The following is a 22,649-nucleotide window of genomic DNA, read 5'->3' as shown; positions in this document are numbered from 1 at the left end:
TTAAGATAAAATCAAAAAACAATTCTTGATTTTAATTTTATCACTCGCAAACGAAAAACGTATGCTGGTGAAATGAAATTTGTTAGAAAAGATGTTTAGGAAAAGAAATTTGACTTGAAGAATTTTACCTCAATTTAGACTGCAAAAGTGACATTACACCAGACAACTGGTGAAATTACATTACACTTTTTCAGAGGTAAAATTACACATTTTTTCTGGCGATACGGTACGGTAACATGTTAATATTTTGTGAAAAAGTGGGATTTCGTCGAGTTTGCTACAACATAATATATATTTATCATGTTTTTTTTTTACTTCTTTAAGTTCAAATGTTCATGAACAAGATTGTATAATTAACTCAAAAGGGATGCACTTAGGACATCTATGCGACAGGTAGTTTGACAATTATACAATTGTTTATTTTTATTACTTAAATTTATTGTTTAAATAAATTAAAAGCAATCAATTTTGAAATCCAAAATAATAAAAAATCCGAGTTTTAGGGTGTGGACAAAAATACATTTTCTATCCAAGAAAACAAAAAAAAACATTGCAAAAAAACAACTTATCCAAATTAATAAAAACAAACTGATACAAAAGAAAAATAGAGTTTCAGTCTTCAAATAAATATGATGTTTTGGTCCTCCAACTTCGACAGGAATCTAGGAAAGGCAAAAATATAATTATAAAAGTCTTGAAAATCCAAGCCCAATCATCATTTTATTCAAACAATGTTTCCACAAAATGCTTGAACCTTGATAATGTCAAAAAATGCCAAATGGTGAAATAATTTCGTTTAAATTGAAAAAAAAAGTTTTTAACGAACAAAATAAAATTTCGAAGGCAATCTATCAAGATTTAGGCTCGCAATTAATCAATAAAATTCTTTCAATACGCAGGTAAAAAAACATGGAAAATTTAGCTAACTAAGTTTAACCTAATTTTAAACTTTTTTTTTCATCTGAAGTTCCAATAAGTTTTTCAAAAATTTTATGTTTAAATTGAACTTGATCCCAGAGTTATAAAAATAGGCTGGCAAAACAATCTAGAAAAATCAGACAACCCACTTTTCTCAAAGTAATGAGCAAAATTGTGGTAAAAAATTGCGTGTTTCCACTTTTTATAGTTTCACAATATAAATAACATACTTAGAAAAGTTTAAGATTTTCTTAGAAATATAGATTTGTTTTCAAATTATCACTCATAAAATCTGCTTGATCTTATCCAATTTGCAAGTCTACTAGTTAGTTAAACAAAATACATTGCAAATGTGCTGATGTCTGATGATTATGTGACCGATTGAAATACATTTTTTTTACCTATTAATATTTTTTGTTTATACAACATAGAAAAAAAACATTGAAACAGACATAAAATAAAATTTGTTTTGGAATAATGTTTTGTTAATTTGCAAACCAACCAAATTTTATTTTTTTAAGTTGATTTTGAATCTACGAAAAATATATATATATTTTTTAGGAAATCTTATATTATATAATTTTAACAAATTTTACGCAATTTCATAGAACTTGATTCTGATACTTTTACGGTAAAACATGTGAAAAACAAACAAGCTTTTGAAAAATGACTAAAACAATATGATGTGGTAAGTCAATAATACTTCTAATAAAAATCTTCGCTTCGCTTCGCTAGGAGACGGTGATTTTAGCGAATTGCAGACTGGATTTTCGCCATGTGATGTGATGATTGTATAAGCCCAAGTTGCCTAGGAATCGATAATTGGGAATAGAACCAATTCCACCTGAACCAGATTCTCACCACCATGGCAGCCGTCCATTGCCGGCCGCTCCCATCTCCACCGCGCACCAGGGACAAGGATAGGGGATTTGGAAGATGGGAAGTGTTGATGCTCCACTTTTTCAGAGTATTAAGGGAAAATCTCCACGGTATCCTCAAGTAAGTTTCGCTTGGAGTTGGACGGTTTTTGGGAAGGTGAATGGTCTGAGGAGCCACCCTAGGCGAGTGGTAACGACCGTTTGCATTGTTGTTCGAATTCTTCGTGTGTTCTCATTTCTAATGGGAAAGCTTTCAATTCTTCTCATCTCTTATTGGATGAATTCTATCAGTCGCCCAGGCTATTTATAGCGAGGTAATGTAGGTTCATTTCAAATGCGCCTGCATGCATGCAATGCAATGCATTCTTGTATGTTCTGATATTCAACTTGCATTCAACTTTATTCTCGTCCGTTTCTTGGATTCAACTATATCAGTCTAAGTCCTACTCAAGCTACCAATGCTCCATAGTAAAGTGGAAAGCATTTTGCTTGCCAATCCTAAGGACAGGGGATCGAACCCCGCCGTGAGTTTCATGTTTTTCATTAATTTCCAAATTCAATGAGTCCAGAACTTTCTCGTTGGGAGCAAATGGGTATCGAACCCAGGACCATTCGCTTATTAAGTGAACATCGTAACCATTCAGCCACGACCGCTCCTAATACTTTTAACAAAAATCTAAATAAAAACTAAATAACATACCTAAATGCAGTAAAAAATATAAGAAATTATTTAACAAAATGAGTAAAGTTAAATAGAACAAAACAAGAAAAAAATAAAATTAAGAAAGAAAATCGAAATAAAATTGAGAGATGTTGTAGCGGATTTGCGGAAAACATAACTTCAAATTATCTAACACAAATATAAGAATGATAACTATGAATTTGTTAATTTTTTGTTTTATGAAAAACTTTCTTCTCTTGTTTAATGTTTACTCTTTTTCTAAAAACGTTAGCCCTTCCGACAAACTCCTCATTTTATAAATGTTTTTAAATCTTTTTTCCACGTACTACAATCATAGAAAAAGTTGAAAAAAAATGCTTCAAAGCGATTTTTTAACAAAAGAAGAAGTGGGTTCATGGTCATCATTATCATTATCAAAAACTGCACAATCACCTAAAATAAACGTAATATTTTTCAGAAACACGGCAAGAATTATTCACCAAATGAAGTAATATTTCAAAACATTGGCCAAGTCACATTTAATAAGTCACACCGATAATATGGTAAGAATAATCTCTTTAATTTCAATGCTTTTTCAAGAAAATTTGGTAAAAAAAGGAAACTCTTCCAAAAGCAATTCTAATTTTCCAAAAATATTTCCCACATTCCATCTTCGTTCCCATTCAATCATCTTCAATATTAGAACTCCCATTTCTCAGACGGCCACTTCCAGCTAATAATTCCGTCCCCAAACAGAAAAACCTAAAAATGTCCAACATTTCCATCTTCATCACGAGACGACACAAGATCATCATCATCGTTAGAGGATTGCATCCACCCGACTCCAAAAATAGTTTCTTCAAATTATTATTATTCCCAAGCACCAGCGCAGCACTCTCTTTCCCTTCTCTTTCTTGTCTTTGCTCCCCTTTCTCTCACTCTTTCCAATAATTCCCCCCTCCTCTCTTTTGGCAACCATCCAAAGTGAAATGTAATTGAGTTCTGTCCGTTTTTAACCCTCTTTTTCTCTTTCTCTCGCCTGAAAGTCCCCAAGGGCAATCCTACGCAAACTTTTTTTTTAAACGAGCAACAATAACGAGCAAAAAAGAAGTACTTTCTTCTCGCTCTTTCTCCCCCTTTGTCGCGAGCAGTGCTCCCAGCGGGCTCTTTTTTTCCGTCAAAAAGTGGTTGAAAAAAGACGGATAATTTTACTGTGCAATAAACTCATCTACCTGGATTATCGGGGATCATCTTTGAACTGCTGCTGCCTCATGCTGGCTGACAGTCATATAAAAATAAACATTTCTTTTTGAGGCGAATGTCGGCTCCCCGTCTGGCCGAAAGGTTTAAGAATTCTGAGAACGTGCACCCACCCCCTTAACTAAACAAAAACAACGGTCTTAAAATTATGCTGGCGGAAATTCAGAAGTGAAGCAAAAACAATCGGATTTAACGGCGCCATTTGATTGCTTCCGAAAAAAAATGGATAGAAAACATTTCCTCAAAAAAAAGTTATTACACGTTGTAGTTACCAGCAATAAAACACATAATGCGAGGAGACACGGTTCCGGTGGCCAATAAAGTGCTTCCGGTGACCCACGCCACGACTAGTTAGTGTGCTCTTACCTGGCCGTTAGAGAGAGCTGCCCGGACAATAAAGCATTAAAAGCGTGCCCGGTCGTGTGAAGATGCTCAATCTGAATAGGCCATCAAAAGCCGGCAAATATGACGTGAAATATAAAAAAAAAAAGTGCAGTTCCTCCCCCACCTCCCATTAATGTCACACAGCAGCGGTGATTGGGACGATAAATAATGATGAATATTTCATGCTGTGCTGGGACGACTGTTTGGTTGTTATCGGAAGTGGAACAGATTTGGAAAATTTATTAACCGGAATATCGGTAGTTTTATGGGGGACGAAATTGCTGGATTGAAAAAAATGTGCTTGATTGTTGATTACGGAAGCTGATAATCGGGGGATGGTTATTATTTGATGAGCTATCTTTGTGGGTTATTTAATGATTAACGACTATGATGTTTTTTTATTTGGAAAAAAAAGTTCATTTTACGTTCAACTGCAAAACGCTTCAATGCAAGCAAATAGTCAAGACATTGATTTTTCATTTCCATCTATCAGCTCAACTGCCCAATAATGCATAATTGTCTCATGTGCATTTTTCAGCAAATGGGACAAAAGCCTTAAAAGTTTAGAGAACCATAATCTATCATCAATGCCTACTTGTCATACCAGCCTGCTATACAGATTTACATGCTATAGAACATTTTGACAATTTTTTTTTCAGGTGGGACGATTTAGTCTGACCATTTTTTTTTCTGAATCTACAAAGCAAAGGATACTCTAGATTATTAGTAACAAAAGAAGCTGAGCTATTTTAGTCAGAATAATTAAAAATTACAAATTTAATTTGCAAACCATGATTTCAATATTTCAATGAAAAAAGTGCCGTAAACCGGGGTGACATTGATTGGATTTCAATCAGTTGTTGGAATATTTTGATGTGTTCAGGGTAAAAGATATGTTTATAATCGTTTCTCGAAACAATTTCAATGAAATAGTCAATAAAATTGATTTTGATTATTTTAACCCTGATTTGATGAAGTATCCAAGATTCTAAATTATGTTTAAAGTATTTTTTTTTAACTTTTCGGCTTTTTAATATTTTTAATAAAAAAAATTAAGAGAAAACATGAAAAGTAAACTAATTGTCGAAAAAAGCATAAACGTATTACAGAACAAATATGTGTGTCGACTGCACATAAGGAATGTTTAGATTAATTTAAAAGAAACCGGGATTTTATGATCCGGTACTAAAACTATGCAAATGAGTTTAATTTAGCCCTCACAAGTACTGTTTAGCTTAACGAAACCCACAAATTACCACATATCTCTGTGAGCAAGAAGGGCCTCCAGCAGCAGCAAAAAAATCTCCTCGACCGTAAATTTAACTAGGAAATCAAAGTTTCAACGCATCGGCCAAACGACACGCTCGTAAAACCTTGTATGAGCAGCATCGTTTCACCAGCGTTTTTTCCTGCTCCTCCTCCTCCTCCTCCCCTTAACCAATTCCAAATCAAACATTGCATTTTTATGTTCCCGTGGTCCTAACCCTAACCTCCTTCTCTCCTATATCTACACATGTTCAGACTGTACTTTTTTGTTCAGCTAGAGCTGGCTGATGGCCAAACCGTTTATGTCTTTCGACTCCGAGATGTATGTGTGTGCCGTGGAGTCGTAGGTTTACAGCTCAGCTGCCCTAGAATTATTACGACCGTGGTATAGAAAAACATCGTGGTCATGAAATTTTATGTGTCCTCGTCCCTTCATGTGCCTCCTAAATTGAAAGTTTCATCGAACGCGATGCTCAGAGTAGCAGCCAAGACACGAACCGACAAGTGTTTACGACAGGTCGTCCTCCTTTCTTGAAATCAGGCAGGCTTCACTTTTCCCACTTAAGAAAGAAGAAAATTGCAACATTTGTCGTCGTGCTGTGTAACGTAATGCACACAATTCACACTGCATGTGAAATCGACTCTGACAGGTGCAAGCGACAAACTGTCACGGATTAGAACATGTGCTGCCCGGTGCAGATCACAACCTCAATCCAGCAACGTCTTGGCATTGTTTCTGGATTAAGAAGGGAAAAGGGGGAGGGGTGAATTGCTCCAGCAGCTGTCCAAACCAAACCGTTTCACTTGAGTTGTTCTTTCCTTCTTGGAAGAGGCAGGAAGGGGTGAGAGAGGGGGCGAACTGTCTAGAATGAGGCAGGTCGTCACATGAATAACTTATAACATTGTACAAGAGTTGAAGTTTTAATCACATTGTTGGCAGGTAATTTTCGGGTTTAGGTTTAGATTTGAACTAAAGTCAACAAAATTACAATATAAAGTTTTGTTTTTGAATCCCATAATTAACAAGAAAGAAATAAAAAGTGTCAAGATTTCAGAGAATTTCTTCTTTAATCTGTCTGTCAAACATAAATGAGAAGTTTTACATTAGGAACTGGTGAAACTTTCATTTTTATTTCAGTTAAAATTGCTCAATAAAAATATATTCAGCCAATAAAATTTTCAACCTTTTTATTATACAGTAAATTCTTTAGCAAAAATCGTTTCAGCGTTTCAATCCAAAACTTTGTTGACAGTTTACAATGTCTTGAAGATACAACTATGTTTGCATAAAAAAAAGGTTCACCCGATTCCAATTTTTTTTGTTTTCTGTAAATTTCAGGTGGTGAAATAACTTGTTTAAAATAAAAAAGAAGTCTTTTTTTAATCAAATTATGAAAATACTTTTTTTTTTAATTTTTTGTAAAGATGGTTAAACTTGAAAAAATATTAGAAAAATTACTCCTTTAGTTTTTGTTTTCAATCTTTTAAAAAATTTAACATTTAGTAAATTTAGCAAACGATTAAATTTATTTTAAAAAATGCTATCTTATTATAAAAAAAAATCTTAAAAGGCAAATTTTGGATACATTTCCAATATGGGTCATTCCAGGTCAACTAAGTACACTTTTGGACTCGACCTTCACCGATTTGGACCAAACTTGGAGGGAACGTTCATCTATCGATTTTCGATTTTCTAAAAAACTTTTTTTTCTTTTAGTCATAACTTTGCACCTATTTGAGCAAAATACTTTCAACTGGTTGCATTTTATAGAAAATTGTCCAAGGAATTCGATAATGCTGCGCAAAATCAAACTTTTTTCAGTAAAATCGCTGTATCTCGCTAATAGTTCATTTTAGTTTGAGGTCTACATTGATTATTATGTAAAATTGTCCGGGGAACACGATGGTGATAAAATAAACAGATAAAAATATAAGGAATTGATCAAGACTTAATTTTAATACTTAAAACGTTAAAATATAATATTAGGGGGCATTTAAAGGTTAAAATTTTATTTTTATCGAATTCCTTGGACAATTTTCACAATTAATTTTATCGAATTCCTTGGACAATTTTCTATAAAATTCAACCTGTAGAAAGTCTTTTGCTCAAATAGTTGCAAAGTTATGATTAAAAGAAAAAAAAGTTTTTCAGAAAATCGTCAAAAAAGAGGGCCATGTCAAAAATAAAGGGATGGTCCAATCAGCACCAAACTTGGGATTTCTATTAACTATCGATAGATGAACGTTCCCTCCAAGTTTGGTCCAAATCGATGAAGGTCGAGTCCAAAAGTGTACTCAGTTGACCTGGAATTAACCATATGTAAAAGTATTCCATAATTTTGCCTATTTCTGCAATTAAATTTGAACCAATATCCAAATTTGAAAACCAATTTTCATTATGTTTATGTCAAGAATTTTTTAAATCGTAAAAATATGTTAAATTTATTAAAACTATTTAAAGTGTTGTTAACGCTAGATAATTTATTTTTTTTTCAAAAAAAAAACATTGTATTACCTTTTTTTAAAAACTGCCCTCGGATTTGTTTGTAAAACCTAAAACTTATCAAACCAGTTTTTATACACTTTTTAAAAGTTCCGAGTCCAGAGTCTCTCTCCTTTATTAACCTTTTCATCATATTTTGAGATCAATTTCGAAATTTGGACCAGCAGAAAATTTTTATTTTTAAAATTGGAAATAGGATTAAAAGGGCAATTGTCATCCAGATTTTTTGAGGTTTTTATTTATCAACACTGAAAATGACTAATTTTTCCTGTTTGTGCTTAACTTGGAAGAACAGTAAGTCCAAACGTTAAAATTTTTGAAGCAATTTATAGGAAATTTTCCTTCAAGCCACGTAATTTATATACAATCTGTCACTGACATTTTTGAAGAAATCACCTTGATTAAAAATTTGATTTTATATCATATTTTTTATTTTATCCTGCCAGAAAATTGGCAACACTGCCAAATGAATTTTGATCATCTTCTGTTAAAATTCCAAACATGTCATTTTGGCCCTTAGAAAAAGATTGTTTTATTCAATTGAGGTTATTTTTTCGAATTTTTGTCGAACTTTGCCAAGGGCATCTAGCAAATCTTTCCAAAAAATTGCTCTGTTATTTCAACAACTAATCCGATCATCCCAAAAACAGTTGAAGGTACTCTTCCATAACAAAAAATGTTATTCCAAAGTTGTTTCGTCTTTCAACCAATATCAGACCAATAAAAAAAATTGTTATGATAACATAAACTGTTATTTAACTCTAATGCAAAAATTGATTTTTCAAGAAAATTCCATATCACTTTCTGTTATTTTTGAACAATATTTGTTATTGAAATGGCATGAAATTTTATATTACCGTCTGCCCGAGATATGAAGAATAGGCTTAAGCCAACATCCTCAAAATGTTACCAAAAAATCAGTTCAAGAGAAAAAAAAATATAAAAAAACTGAAAATAGCAAGGGAAAACTTATACAATCGATTGCAATCGAAAAAAAAATAAAGACCTCTATTTTATGGATTTCCAAACAAATGGAAATTTGAATTTTAAGAAGGAGTGAATTTAATGCATAAATAATATGTGACAGCACAATGTTTGTAATAACGTTTAAAATATTTTGGAATAGTTTTTGCTTCGCTTTTTTTGTGAACAATGCTTTTAAAATTTCTCCTTTCTTCGTCCTCTAATGATAGTCCTAAAGCTTTGCAAAAATATTAGTTTTATTTTTCAATAGTTTTCAGTTTTCATCGCTCACTCAAATTTTCAATCGATTTTCAAATTTTCAATCACGCACGTGTTCATCGAACAACTTTCCAACAATCAACCGCAATCAAGTGCCCCCCGATGCCTATCTCTGCAAACCTCAAAAACATTTCATTCATTAGCCACCACACCATCATCACTTCTGACGCGATATAATCTCCCACACACCCTTAAAGGATGCAATCACTCCCACCGATGTGGTAAACAATCAATTGCTGCTATATTGCCACTTGTGTCTGAGCCACGCACATCAAAAGCTCACAGCTAATAATTCAAATCAACGCAAAACCATGTGATTATGTTCCCACAAACCCATCGGAGGAAGCAGAGAGGTTCCACAGGAAATCACCGTCTGGACGTGCGTTTCAAAAGGGACTGTCGATCGTAAATATAAAACATTCGAAGAACTTCGATCCGCGCCGCGCGTAACGTAATCAAACACTTCTTCCTCCCCACCCCGACCAGATTCTGGCCATAAATCATACCTCCGAAGAGAGAGAGACAGAAACCATAAAAGAGGGGAGCCCATTTGAAATGCGAAAAGGGCTATTGGTTCTTGTCTACTGCAGTGGTGAGTGTCTCCTCCTGGATCTAGGTTCTTCAAACAGAATATAGAAAGGTCTTCTGCGCTTCTGCGGCAGCAAACAAACCGAACTTCGGACAAATGCCTAGACGGTGGCGGCGACGACGTCGCCGGGGTCTAGGCAAATAAAGACAGTAAATCTTATTGGGGAGGACACTGTGAGAAAACGGTTTAAAATTTCAAGCTTAATTTTCAAAATTTTCAAACAAAAACTATCAATAAAAAAAACATGCTTTAAACATGAAAAAAGTTATGCTGTAGTCAATAATTTGTTAAATATCAAAGAATGCATGACAATATATGATAAGTGGTACAAAAATTCAAAATTATAAAAAAAAAACCTTATAAGCTCTCCATTTTATTAAAGTAACGCAATAAAACTTTGATAATTCATACGAAACAGTTAACAATTGAAATATATTTAATTTTGTCCCTTTATTTTTTGAAGATCAGTTATAGAGTTTTATTTGAAGAGTCCTATAAAAATAGGAATTCTCATAGCTTATAAAATCTCTTTAAAAAAACCGCTTGATTTGAAAAAGAGGGAGAGGGAAGATAGAAAGTTTGAAAAAAAGGACTTATGTAATTTTTTATCACTATTATCATATCAATCTTTAATTGCAAGTATTTCAATGGTTTTTGGATAAATAGAAACAGCCAAAGAAATGAGGTAATGAGCAATTCCCGATGAAAACGGCAGATTTCGACAATATATATTTTTTGATTTTTTTTATTTGGCTCAAACTTTGTGGGGGCCTTTCCTATGCCCAAAAAAACCAGCAGTTTATATACAAATGGTAAGTAAGTATCCGAAAATCTGTAACTTTTAAAGAAATTTTCTGATTGATTTGGTGTCTTCGACAAAGTTGTAGGTAGTTGATAAGAACTATTCAGAAAAATTGCGATTTTTTAATAAACTTTTTTCAAAAAAATCAACTTTCTAAACTCTTTATTTTTTAATTGGTATTTTTTTTAAATTTGTTTAAGGGGAAAAAACCGCAACTTTTGAGACAAAGGGAAGCACGGAGAAAAAATTTGCAGCCGAGCTATGATTTGTTGAAAAAAAAAATAGATATTCAGATTTTTCAAGTTCAATTGAAGTAAATTTTTATCCCCTCATTTTTTTGAGGAAATTTTGAAGGAGACACAAAAAATACTTGAAATAAAATTGCAATGCAACATTTGAAATTCCTTTCAGGCTTCAAAACATAAAGTTTCTAAAGTAAGCAATTTTAGGTTCATTCAACAAAAGTAAATTTTGATTATACAATAATTTATAGTCACTTTCAATATTTTATTTATATGAATTGCCCCAGTTCTGTAAAATGTTCTGATTAAAACCAAATAAATACTAGAAATCTAAAATATTTGTTTTATGGAAAAAAACCATTGTAAATATAAAGCTTTGTTTATGTAACTCCCTCTTTAAAAAAACAATAAAAAAAATCTGCAGCAACAAATTTTCAAATATGAAATTTAGTGAAATTCGTTGTTGATTAGACCCACAAATATTTTTTCGCTAGGACTTTGTTTTTTTTTGTCAAACAATTAATTCTAAAAATCTGCAACACAGTCAAAAGCTGAAAGGAAACAAAATCGTAACTATGTAGAACAAATCTAGACTTAGATTCGAAAGTTGTATTGCTCTTTAAAAATTACTTTTTTTTAATATTTTTTTTAAATTCTGTCCAAACATGCAATGAATTTTCGAATTTAATGTCGGTTATGATCTTTTCTGCATATGATCTTAAAAAATGAAAATTTTCGTTAAATCTTTGTGTATGAGAAAAAATATACATATGTAAAACAGGCATCTGCTACAGGGTTCCCAGGCCAAATTTTTAAAAAATTTGCCAAAGTTAAAAAAAATATTTGGCAAAATCTGGCAGATGAAAATCATACAATTTTCAATAGTGAAGAGAAGGGAGGACATGAATTAACTCAACAGTTTGTAGAATTGAGATGGTTAACAAATTTTTCGGCATCAAAAAGGTTGAATTTATATTTTCAATAAAATAAATACTAAAACTACAATCGTCCATTTTAATCAAAAAGTTGTTCGAAATTGTCTGAAAATGAAAAAATCCTGCACAGATCAAGAATATTTTTATTCTGGGTGATACTTGAAAAATCGGGCATTCCCAGATTTATCTGGTGACCTGACAACCCTGATCTGCTGTAAGAAAACAAAATAACATCCGATTGGAGCATGTTTGGACTGTATGATTAAAAGTATAAAAAACTGGATGCTTTAAGGGTGCACAGCAACCAAGGAAGTTGTTGTCTTCTTATTCCAAATTTGTCAAACTTACGGACCCAATCCTGCAAGAATCTGATTGTAAAAATAGTCAAACTTTGTTGTAAATAACTTTGAAGACAGTAATTTAGGGGATGAATAAAAAATCATATCGATAGTTCCCGTAGTTTTGAAGATACTAAAATGTCTGTAACAGAAATCTGGGTGCAAAAGCTATGGTTGATGTGTACCGTTAAAGAAACTAACAAAATTTTCAAAAAAATCATAATTTATAGTAAACTTCAAGTTAAAACTAATGCAAATTTTATTTCAAGTTTTTGTCCCCTCTTAAATTTTTTTACAAAATAGCAAAAAGACAAAAAAAAAATTGTAAGCTTTTAAGAATATAATGTATACATTTTTATTCTGCATTTTAAATCCAATTGGGCACTTTGAAGATTTTTAAATATTTTGAATTTTTAGACCACAGATCAGAAAAAATGTTTTAGCATGAATTCATGAATATTTTTTGCGATTTTTTGACAGTAGCATACCTGGCATAATGAGTAAAGCATTTTGGGATACCTTTTTTTTAAAAAAAAGAAAATTGTGCTTCTTAACTAATTTTTTTTTTTGCTTTTTCTCCACTGTTTAAAAACTCAAAAAATGCGAATTTGTTGCAGATTTTTGTAAGCTTCACATTTTGATGTTGTGGACCACAACTTGTGGTAACCTGATTACAGATAAAAAATTCTGGAGTTACACGAGAAAAGGGCAACAAAAAGCTATCTTTCAAAACAGCGGGTTTTTTTCAAAGATTATTTGTTGCCTCGGAATTTGTCAAATAATTCTAGCTGTCAAAATTCTTATAGGTCCTTTTGAAATATTGCTCCAGAAATTAGCTTTAATCAATATTTTGAACGAATCAAAACAATGTTATATCTTTGGTATCTCAATTGTAAACGGCATGCAACTGACGCAAATTTGCATGTTTGGATTGCATTTTATACGTGAAACTTGCATGTTTTGATAAAAAGGCTGCCGTTTTCTGCAGTAAGAGCAATATGTCAATACCTGCAACATTTCTTGCTGGTGGGTGTACCAAAACTTATCAATTGTACGAATATTTTTTGAAAATTTATCATGAACTATTCTGAACTATAATTTCAGGAAAATTCTTCAATTTTTCTACAGTCCACCCAGAACCACTCACCTAAACGTCGTCAGCAGCGGCGTCGACACGGTCGTCAGGCTGGGCACGTACACGTTGTCCGGTATGCTGCGCTTGGTCGTCGTCGTCGAGCCGTACGCCACCCGGCTAAACACGGCCGCTATGCTCTTCTCCAGATTGAAGCTGCCCCCGAGGGACAACCCGACCCCGTCCCCAAACGGAGCCCCTCCGCCGCCTCCGCCGGCCGGCCCCGCCGCACTTTCCCCGTTGGCGTCCAGCAGGACGGCCCAACAGCTGGGCTGGAGCAGGAGCAGTGGCAGCAGGATCGTCGTACTAATTAACACTAGGCGGGAGCGGCGGGGTGTTCTCACCCGGACTTTCTTGACGGTGTCCGGCCGGAGCTGGGGGAGGTGTGTCCGCCGCCGGCGGCCGGACTTGCGGGTAGAACTGCTCGCGGTGCTGCTAGGGTAGCTGCTGAAGGGGAACGGGGACGCCGTGGCGGCGGCGTCGTCGTCCGCGTCCTCCGCGGGATCACAACAGTCGGAACAGCCGGGGCGGTCCGATATCCGGAGCCGGCAACAGCTGGCGATATCACTGATCCTACTACTAAGGCAGACATCTTCTTCTTGCTGTGGTTGATCTACTTCTTCTTGGGGAGGCTGTGCCGCCTCCTCCGAGCTCCTTCTCCAGGAGATCCTGTACCTTTTGTGCAATGTCCCTTCGGCCAACATGGTGGTGTGGCAACTCTGTGTTCACACACTTGAGGGCTAACCCCACGCTCACGCTCGCGCTCAAGTGGAGCGGATTATCGATTTTAGAAACGTTGAAACACACGGTGGCGGCGATGGTGTTGATGAGAAATTATCCCAAACTAGAACAAAAACGCCCCGAAACACTACGGCTGTCTAAGCACATCTTCGCCGAAGGATTTTCTCGGTCGTCGTCATTTTTCTCTTCTCTTGAACCACTTGAAAACACACACACCCTTCTTCTTCTTCTTGTAGCACCTCTTCGGCGAGGTCTTCCCGGCCGTGCAGGCCGCCTTCGGGACGTTTTCAGTCGAACACCGCTGTGTTCATATTTATCACATGTCTGGTTCTTCTTCTTCTCCGTTGCCCCAGCGTAACACCAATACACCGAAACCGAGCGCTGGAACTCAGGTCCAACCAAGCTGAACCTCTTCTGCTCTTAGGTACGGAACCTCGGAAGGTCGTGTGCAGCGGAGGGACTAGAAACCAGCAGATAGAAGCTTACTCATTCCCCCGAGCTTCTTCTTCTTTCGGGGTGTCTTCGACGATGCCCTCGTTTTAGTCGGGGATCAAGAAAGCAACATAGACACAAGCACTTCTTCTTCTTCTTCGTTGAACCCACTTCTTCCGACCAACACTGGCTCACGAAAAAGCCTCACAAACACACACACACACACTGACACGGGCAGGGAATATTTAATTATTTGCTTCTTCTTCTCCCTGCTCCCAGTCGAACCACGGTACAGAGCACTCTTGGACCTTATCCGCTCTCGCTCCCAATCGAGAGATTCTCGCTCTCGAATATTTTCGACTCGTTTCACTCGCGATGCGATTTCCCCCTCCTCAATCAATCACTGAACCCCGCGTTCGCGTTCGATTTCCAATTATCCCGAATTGCGTTGACCGTTCCGACTTGCCGGAACTACGCCGCGACGAAGATTTTGTAATCCGGGTGTGCGCTCCTACGCCGGTGCCGTTCCGATGGTAACTGGCGAGAGGTTCGCTGCGAAGCAGCGCTGGAACCGATGAGAGAGCAAGAAATTGCTCAGTGAGTTTTCGAGAGAAAGAGAGAGTCCTTGCGTTGTCCTCTTTCGGAGCGATGTTCGGCGAGAGAGTTCGAGTCCTGGAAGGAGAGAAAAAAGGACGTAATATTAATAAACATGTTTATCGGTGTGGCGAGCGGGTTGTAGGTGGATAGATCCGTTTTGGTAATTCAGTGGCAGTAGGAAGGTACTCGTGGGAGTAAAATCAAATCACGGAATTCGATTGAGGGAAGCGCGCCGCGCGGAAGAAGCGGTTCTATTTTTACGACAGTTTCAATCTTCCTGCGGGGGCTTGTATCCGGATTTCGGAGGATAGCGAAAAAATAAAACGGTGAAGGTTACGGCGGAGTTGGAGAATGTAGGCCAACCCACAGTACACTTTGAGGGGATCGAAAATAGCTCCAACACGTGCTGGCTAGAGCATGCTGAAAGCGGTAATCTCTTAATTGACGAGCACTCTGCGTCTCTATCCTGGTGGAATCCAGGTCTACCGGAGAGGAAGTTCGCATCCTGGAAACCCTTGGTCGGCCGATTCACCTGGATAGTGATGGATCTGGGCTGGGTATTATAAAGCATTGTTCGGCTGGATGGTGGATTACGGCCGCACGGAGGTAAATCTCCAATTTCCGATTTGTGACGATGGCGGCGAATCGATGGACACAATGGACGCTGAGCAACGGCTTGATTACGGAGATTATGCAGTGTGGAGAGCGGGGTTTTGAAGTGGTCAGTGACGACTCGTAACGATGTTCTAGGATAATTTGTTAAACGAATTTCGAAAAAAGAACGAAAAGCTTAAAAATGTAGTCAAAAATTTGCTGACTAAAGGTGGTATTCCACTACGGGAAACATTATTTACAATCTAGTCAATACTTTGAACAACTCTTTGAACTCAATTTGATTGTTTATCAATGACAGAAAAAAACATGGCTTTTTTGATTATTTAAACAGAATTGTTTTATTTTTGCGTCATTTAAAGGTTGATGTTTTGAAATCAAGCATAATAGCAAGAGGAAGAGGAAGAGTTAAGGAATAACCGACTTAGGGTGGCCACTCAAATCTTATTTTCGACTTTTCCAGAACCTTTAATACTAGGAACACAGAAAAAAATATTCTAAATTTGGAAGATTTAATTTTGGAAGGTTGAATATTACCTCTTTTATATTTTAATTTGATATTTGAACTGTAAACTTCATACGCTGTTATAGGTCTTTAGAACGATGATAACCTAAAATCAAGTGAAAAACAATTATCACACGGAGAAAAATCAGTTCCCAAAATCGTGAACAAGCGTTCATGAAATTTGAAACCACGAACAAAGTGTTCAAATTCCACGGTACGTTTTAAACCTCTCATTTTTATTTAAGACGTATCATGAAATTTGAACACTATTCATAGTGAAGAGTTAAGGAAGAACCGGCTTAGGGTGGCCACTCGAATCTCATTTTCAAATTCCCGACTTTTCCAGAACCTCTAATACTAGGAATTTTTACTCAAAAAATGGTAGCAAATCGAAAACTGTTTAAATCATCGATCCAAATTTCTAAATGAATAAAATATTCGAATTCTTTGTGAGGCTGTATCTCAGAAACGATTTTCAATGTCTCAGAGAGAGAGAGATTGTAGGAAATTTTCAAAACTTTAAAAACATATTTTGCTCAGGAATGGTTTTCTTTCAAGGAAAACTTTTAAAATGCAAAAAAAAAAACGAAAATTTATGTTTAAAAGTAGCTAAAACTTGAATAAGATACATTTAAAAAAAATTGAAGTACTTTTCGATTGCAAATTTGATTTTGCTTAAAAAAATGATTCTAAATATTTTTTTGTTCAGGTTTGCGATATTTTCAAAACGATTTTTTTTTTTCAAAAAATCATATCTCCTTAACCAGATTTTGCACCATCGCGCACTATGGATCAGAAGATGTATTTTTAGGCCCAAAATTTAAAAAAAAAATAGGGAGTTGAAAAATAGGTAAAAATTTAACTTTTTGTGATTAAAAGTCAAATTGAAAATCGGATTTATTTTGCATGTACATTAGCGTGGTTCACGTTTCTATGAAAAAGACAAAAGTTGTTATTTTGTCTTGCATCAACCGGAAATAAAAATATAAATTTCAAATTAAAACTGGAGCTCCTAGACCTTACCAAATGGGCTCAAATTTTCAGGAGTGCTTCTGGGGACATAAAAGAACGAAATTCCGGTTGATGCAAGACAAAATAACAACTTTTGTCTTTTTCATAGAAACGTGAACCACGCTTATGTACATATTTTTATCCGAAAAGTCTCAATCATAACTTACAACTTTGCCGAAGACATCAAATCGATCAGAAAATCCCGTTCAAGATACAGAATTTCATACACGCCTCGATTATCCGAAGTCCTTGGAAAAAATTCACTTCGGATTTTTTTAGAATTTTTAAATCAAAGATGGTGGCCAAAATGGCGGTAATAAAATATTGAAAAATGCATTTTGTAATTTAAATTTTTTATTTTTATTCAAATTTGACTTAAATGGGGTCGTAAAACTTGAATTTGATAAAAGTTAGAAATAAAAAAAATACGAAAAAAAATGTTTTTGTTCATGATTTGATTATCCGAAGACAAACCTTTGGATAATCGAGGTTTCGGATAATCGAGTCTAGACTGTACATAAAAATGCTTCTTTTGACATAGTGAATGCATCGACAAAGTTTCATCGGAATTAAAAAATAAAAATTCGCAAAAAAATAAGAAATCGCAGGAAATCACAATGAAAATATTGATAAAACGTCGATTCTAACTTCAATCTTAACATGTCTTAGATACTTTCATAGCAGATTGAACTTCCCAAACACAGACGTGAACTTCAGGTACCTTGAATACATTTTCTTACAAAACGCTTAATATAAATTCCAGGCCTCTCGAAATTGGCTAAAGTGACATAAATGACGTTTTTCTACGTTTTCCAGCATATCTTTTATGACTTTTTTTTAGATCTTAAAAGGTATTTTAATTTTTGAATAGATTAAAGTAAAGAGAGGAATCTAAACTTTAAGTTAAGTTAAAAATTGACAAAATATCCCAAAATTATCAAAAAAAAAAAATTCTTGCGAGCATGCTTGGAAATTCTCGACTTTTCCCAAATTTTTGACATAAAAATTACACATTTTCTACTTTCTAGGGGAAATATACCCATTTTAATCACTCTAAGCCGTTCGACCAATTCTCATCACTTTGCCGTTTTCCGCTATTAAATCAACATTTACAGATATTTCAACAATGGAGAGTTGCTTGCTCACTTTAATTCGAGCTATTTATAACTTTGGAACAGTCAAAAACACTTTTTTTAAGCCGTAATTCATGAACAAAGTGCTGATAGGCCGATAGTAGAAATAGGCTGAAAAAGGGTATAGTTCCCCTACTTTCTGAATTTTTGCGGATATTGGCTTGAGTGGCCACCCTGGCCGATTCAATCCGATTAAGTTCGTTTTCGTGCACGTACCGGTCGAATTGAATTCCGTTTCAAAATTCCGATTGAGTAGACTGAGAGCATGTCATACGAAATGTCAATAATCTTCAAAAATATCAATTATCAGTTCATGGCCAATTGGAACCGCTTTGGTGGAACCGGTTCATATAAACATTACCGTGTTCCCGAGTGCTATTCCCGAAAAAATCTTTTTTGAGAATGTTTCAAAATTTACATTTTCCGATCAGCTTTACGATTTGAACTCTAATTGTATTTAAAAGTTCCCTCTTCTAAAAATCTTAAACCCTTCAAGGGCGCTTTGAACCCTTAAACGTCATCCTGTCATTACTCAATACAACAACCTAATCCAAATCCATCAAATGAGTCATTACAAAACGGGTCAACCACCCGCCCCAAGGAGTGTCCTCTAAGAACTCAATTGCTCCGCGAACACCGATTACAACCTGCAGTGTGGGACTTCCCCACTAATCGAAAATTACGTTTTCCCGCTAAATTGATTGACAACCGACCGCCCCAGCACTTACTGCGCTGTGCTCCCCGCTGTCGTAAATTGTCCCCTGCCTTCCCTGAACTCCATTAGAGGGGTAGTTGGTTGGAGTCTTGGGTCACATAATTGAATATAATCACCCGGCCGGCGCTGTCAACTCATTTGCCACCATCAGCGTCTCGCGGAGGTCCTTCCACGTGTCGCCTCCGGCCGAAAAGCAATTAATTTCCGTTAATATATCGATCACGCGCGCAAAAAAGGTCTTTTATTGTGAGCGAGGAGGTCTTCGCGACGACTCAACCAGCACACACTCGGCAATTAAATCCATTGATTGCATTTTAGCTCGCAGCCACTCAACGCAGAACTTGAACGCGCAGGTCAAACGTCTCAAAGAAGAGAGGGGGGGCGCCGTAACCCTCCTCCATCATCTTCAGCGCAGGTGTCTAAATATTTATGGTCCATCATCGCCGTGGCGGCGGCGCCGGCCTGTTTGTCTTTCGCCGCGGCTGAAAAACGCAAATCGAAATTGATTTCTAATGATGATTGAAATCATGAGTGCAAAACGCTCTTGATGGGTTGCGCGATCCGATGCCGGCCCTCGCCGGTAGGTTGGTTCAAAGTTTGAGAAAAGAGTTTTTTTTGTTGGCGAAAATTGCCGATAGATGGCGTTGTGAACGTCCAGGTTTGACTCAACGTCCCAGTAACGATTCGAACAACTTTGTCCAAGACCACAACTCGATAGGAAGTAACGCAACAAAGTTAAAGCTGTTTCAAGTTTTTGTGGGGCAATCTTTTTAGGGATCAAATGGCCAACTTGCTGTAAAAATGTGCTTCTTTTTATTACTCAAATGAGTTGCATTTTGTAGTGAATTTTCTTCAAGTCCAAACTCTTTAACAAAAATACAAAAAAAAAATTGCGTTTTTAGCCCATTTGACTCCAAAAATAATTGCCCCAACATATCTTAAAGCGGCTGTAACTTTGCTGGGTAAGGCCCAATCAACTAGCGGTCTTCGACAAAGTTGACCAAATACTATTAAGAAGGTGTCTCCGATAAACTGACGTTTCGATCCTTCACTTTGTCTTCTTCAGGGCTGTTTTGAATGTTTTCCCCCCCAAAACTTGAACCAGCCTACCGTGGCTCTTTCTCCGCAGGTGTTTGCAAGCGGGTCTCCATCGCGCAGTACTTATGCATGCAAATTTGGCCCCAATTAACAAATCCCATCGCGCGATGCACTTATTGAGGCATTTGCGGCGAATTACTCTACCCTTGGGCTCTCTGAATCATCCCCGGCAGCCTCCGTTAGGGACACCACAAAGAACCTCAACAATGTCAAGCATTCAGCCTCCCCCTTTGACCAATAAATTGCGCTGGCTGTCACAGCCCCGAGTTGAGCCTGGTAATCCCATTCGTCACATGGGATCGCCTCTGACAAAATGTTTCATTGATTTATTCGCCCGGGGTTATTACGACCGTCGACGATCCGGCGCGACCAACCGTGACGAACCGGAGTGTCGCCTCGTGACGGAAATTCTTCAGCGTTCTGAGTATTACGATACTTGATGCCCCTAGGAGGCATCAACAATCGGAGGCCTTATGGGCCGCACACAGTAAACAAGCGACGACCGCAACAAAAGCGACGACGACGACGCGCAATAATAGTGCCGTAAAATGGACGGGACCATTCAAACAAATTAGTATATTGTCCGGTTTCGGGTAGGGTGACCTGCCAACAAAATCGCTTTTGACCGAACGTTTTTCGTTGAAATCTGAACAAACGCGTCGAATCTCTGTTATAAAGCGTTCCAGCCATGCGCGGTGACAGTCCAGTCGGCAAAGGCGCGCGTCACGCGCTGGTAATTGAGTTCGAATCCCGTCCGAATCAAAGGGGGTCACCCTACCGGCAACAACTGACGCAGCAAGTGCGTCGTCCGTCTCTGTCTCGTAAAATGCGTGAATTGTTCGAACGGGGGCCTGAACTTTTCAAAGTTTCAGTTCAGCGGACCTGCTCCCTGACTTGGTCGTCCCTTAATATCGGTTGACGACGACGACGTTGCTGCACTAAGCACGAGCAGCACCATATCGTAATGGATGAAATTCATTAGAAAGTTTCCGTTTGTTTTATGTGTTATGGCCACATTCAGAAGTTAAGTCTCGCTCGCAGCAGCACAGTCGAATGGAATTATATGTGCGGTTGTTGGGGCTGGCTTTGGGCGCTGGGTCTTGGCTTGTGACAGAATGAGACATGGGTGTGTGTGTTTGTGTTTGTGGGAAGGTTGGGATTAAGCTGGAAGTTTCTAGTTTGAATTGTACGGAAGCTAAATAAATAGAAATAATGCCTTTATCCGGAATTATTAAAGTTTCTCGGAAGCAAGAAAAAGTCGTCTGGATTGTTCTAGTTTTTTATTTTTTCAATTTATTGCGAAACATTTTCATACGTCTTGCCACTCAAATATTAAAAAAAAAACACAAAAAAAACTGTGCGCAATTCTGAGCCATTTTGATGTCTTAGGCAAAACTACTGTAGTCTATAACTAGAACTAAAAATATCAGAAAAAATAGGTTTATGAAAAAAAATAGATTTTGTACCAGAATTTTCATCACTTTAAGTTGCAGTCCCAAAAAAACGTTTTATTTGCAATTTTTAAAATTTTCTGGTATGATTTAGGGGAGTAATTTTAGTCTTTTGCAATTAATAGTGTTAAAGGGGGTGTAAAATCCGGTACCAAAGACAAGAAATTTTGAAAACAATAACATTCTTTTTCGGAAAAAAATGTAGATAGACAGCAAAAAAACAGTTTTTAGAAGTAAAATTAAATATTCAATCAAAAATGTAATTTCAGGTGAAATTTTTCGAGAAATGTTCAGTTTTATGCAATTTAAAAAAAACTCTAAGAATAAAAAGCTGCAAAAATGTGTTCGAAAGGCTGAGAAAACTTTCTACCATTTTTGACTTTGTTGAACGAGGTGTTAACCTTAAAGCATAGATTTTGCGAAAACGATTTTTTTTTCAGTGTCATTTCATTAATTTTTATATTCGCACGCCTCGGAAACTACTTACTTTTTCTGTCATTCTTGAGCATCGAAACGGTTTTCTTTTTTCATCAAAAATAACAGAAAGAAAAATTAATACCTTTCAATGGCAGTGCTGAAAAGTTGAACTTTTCAGCACTTGTATCAAAAAGTAATTATTATTATTTTTTTTTTGTTTTGAACAGTGAATTAACTTAATACATGTACGTTTGTAGAAAAAATCCATTCAAAACGCGTTTTTAGAAATTGCAAAAACAAACTTGATTTTTTCAGCACTCGTCATATTTATCCAACTTGGTAAACCTCGTTGTATCATTGTAACACTCGTGTTGAAATAGATAATTTTTTTTTATTTTCTGGTTTTTTTTTCTATAAAAAAAATCAAATCAGAATTTTAGGATCAAGGGCTGAAATCATTTCTTTTTGAAACACTTATTATATTTATAGAAAAAATCAGAAAGTTACACAAATGTTTTATATTTAAACAGTGAACATTTTAGAATTTTGTGTTGCTTGGATGCTATTACTTCATAGTTTATTTTTTCTCAAATAGCAAAATACTGAACATTCATTCGAAAAAAATCATCGTAAAGTGCCTATCACTTGAAGACCCTTAAAATACTCTAAAGTGATTGGGAATTTTTAAATCCAAGATGGCGGCCAAAATGAAGGTGATGAAATATTGAAAAATGCAATTTTCAATTTTATTGGCAATCAACTACTCAAATTTGACTATATTGGGTTC

General features: G+C 36.1%; 1 protein-coding gene across 1 annotated transcript in view; it reads right to left on the bottom strand.

Moving 5' to 3' along the window:
* Positions 1 to 22,649, bottom strand: part of LOC120420318 (uncharacterized) — a 101,951-nt gene that overhangs the window by 21,731 nt on the left and 57,571 nt on the right. The window contains exon 2 of the mRNA XM_039583309.2: positions 13,166 to 14,995. Within this exon, the coding sequence (XP_039439243.1) occupies positions 13,166 to 13,854 (689 nt within the window). The 5' untranslated portion in view covers positions 13,855 to 14,995. The remainder of the gene's footprint in view (positions 1 to 13,165; positions 14,996 to 22,649) is intronic.

The sequence above is a fragment of the Culex pipiens genome, chromosome 2, assembly GCF_016801865.2.
Source record: "Culex pipiens pallens isolate TS chromosome 2, TS_CPP_V2, whole genome shotgun sequence".
Classification (NCBI taxonomy): Eukaryota; Metazoa; Arthropoda; class Insecta; order Diptera; family Culicidae; genus Culex; species Culex pipiens.
The sequence above is the reverse complement of the archived record's forward strand: the minus strand, read 5'-3'. Positions and strand labels throughout refer to the sequence as shown.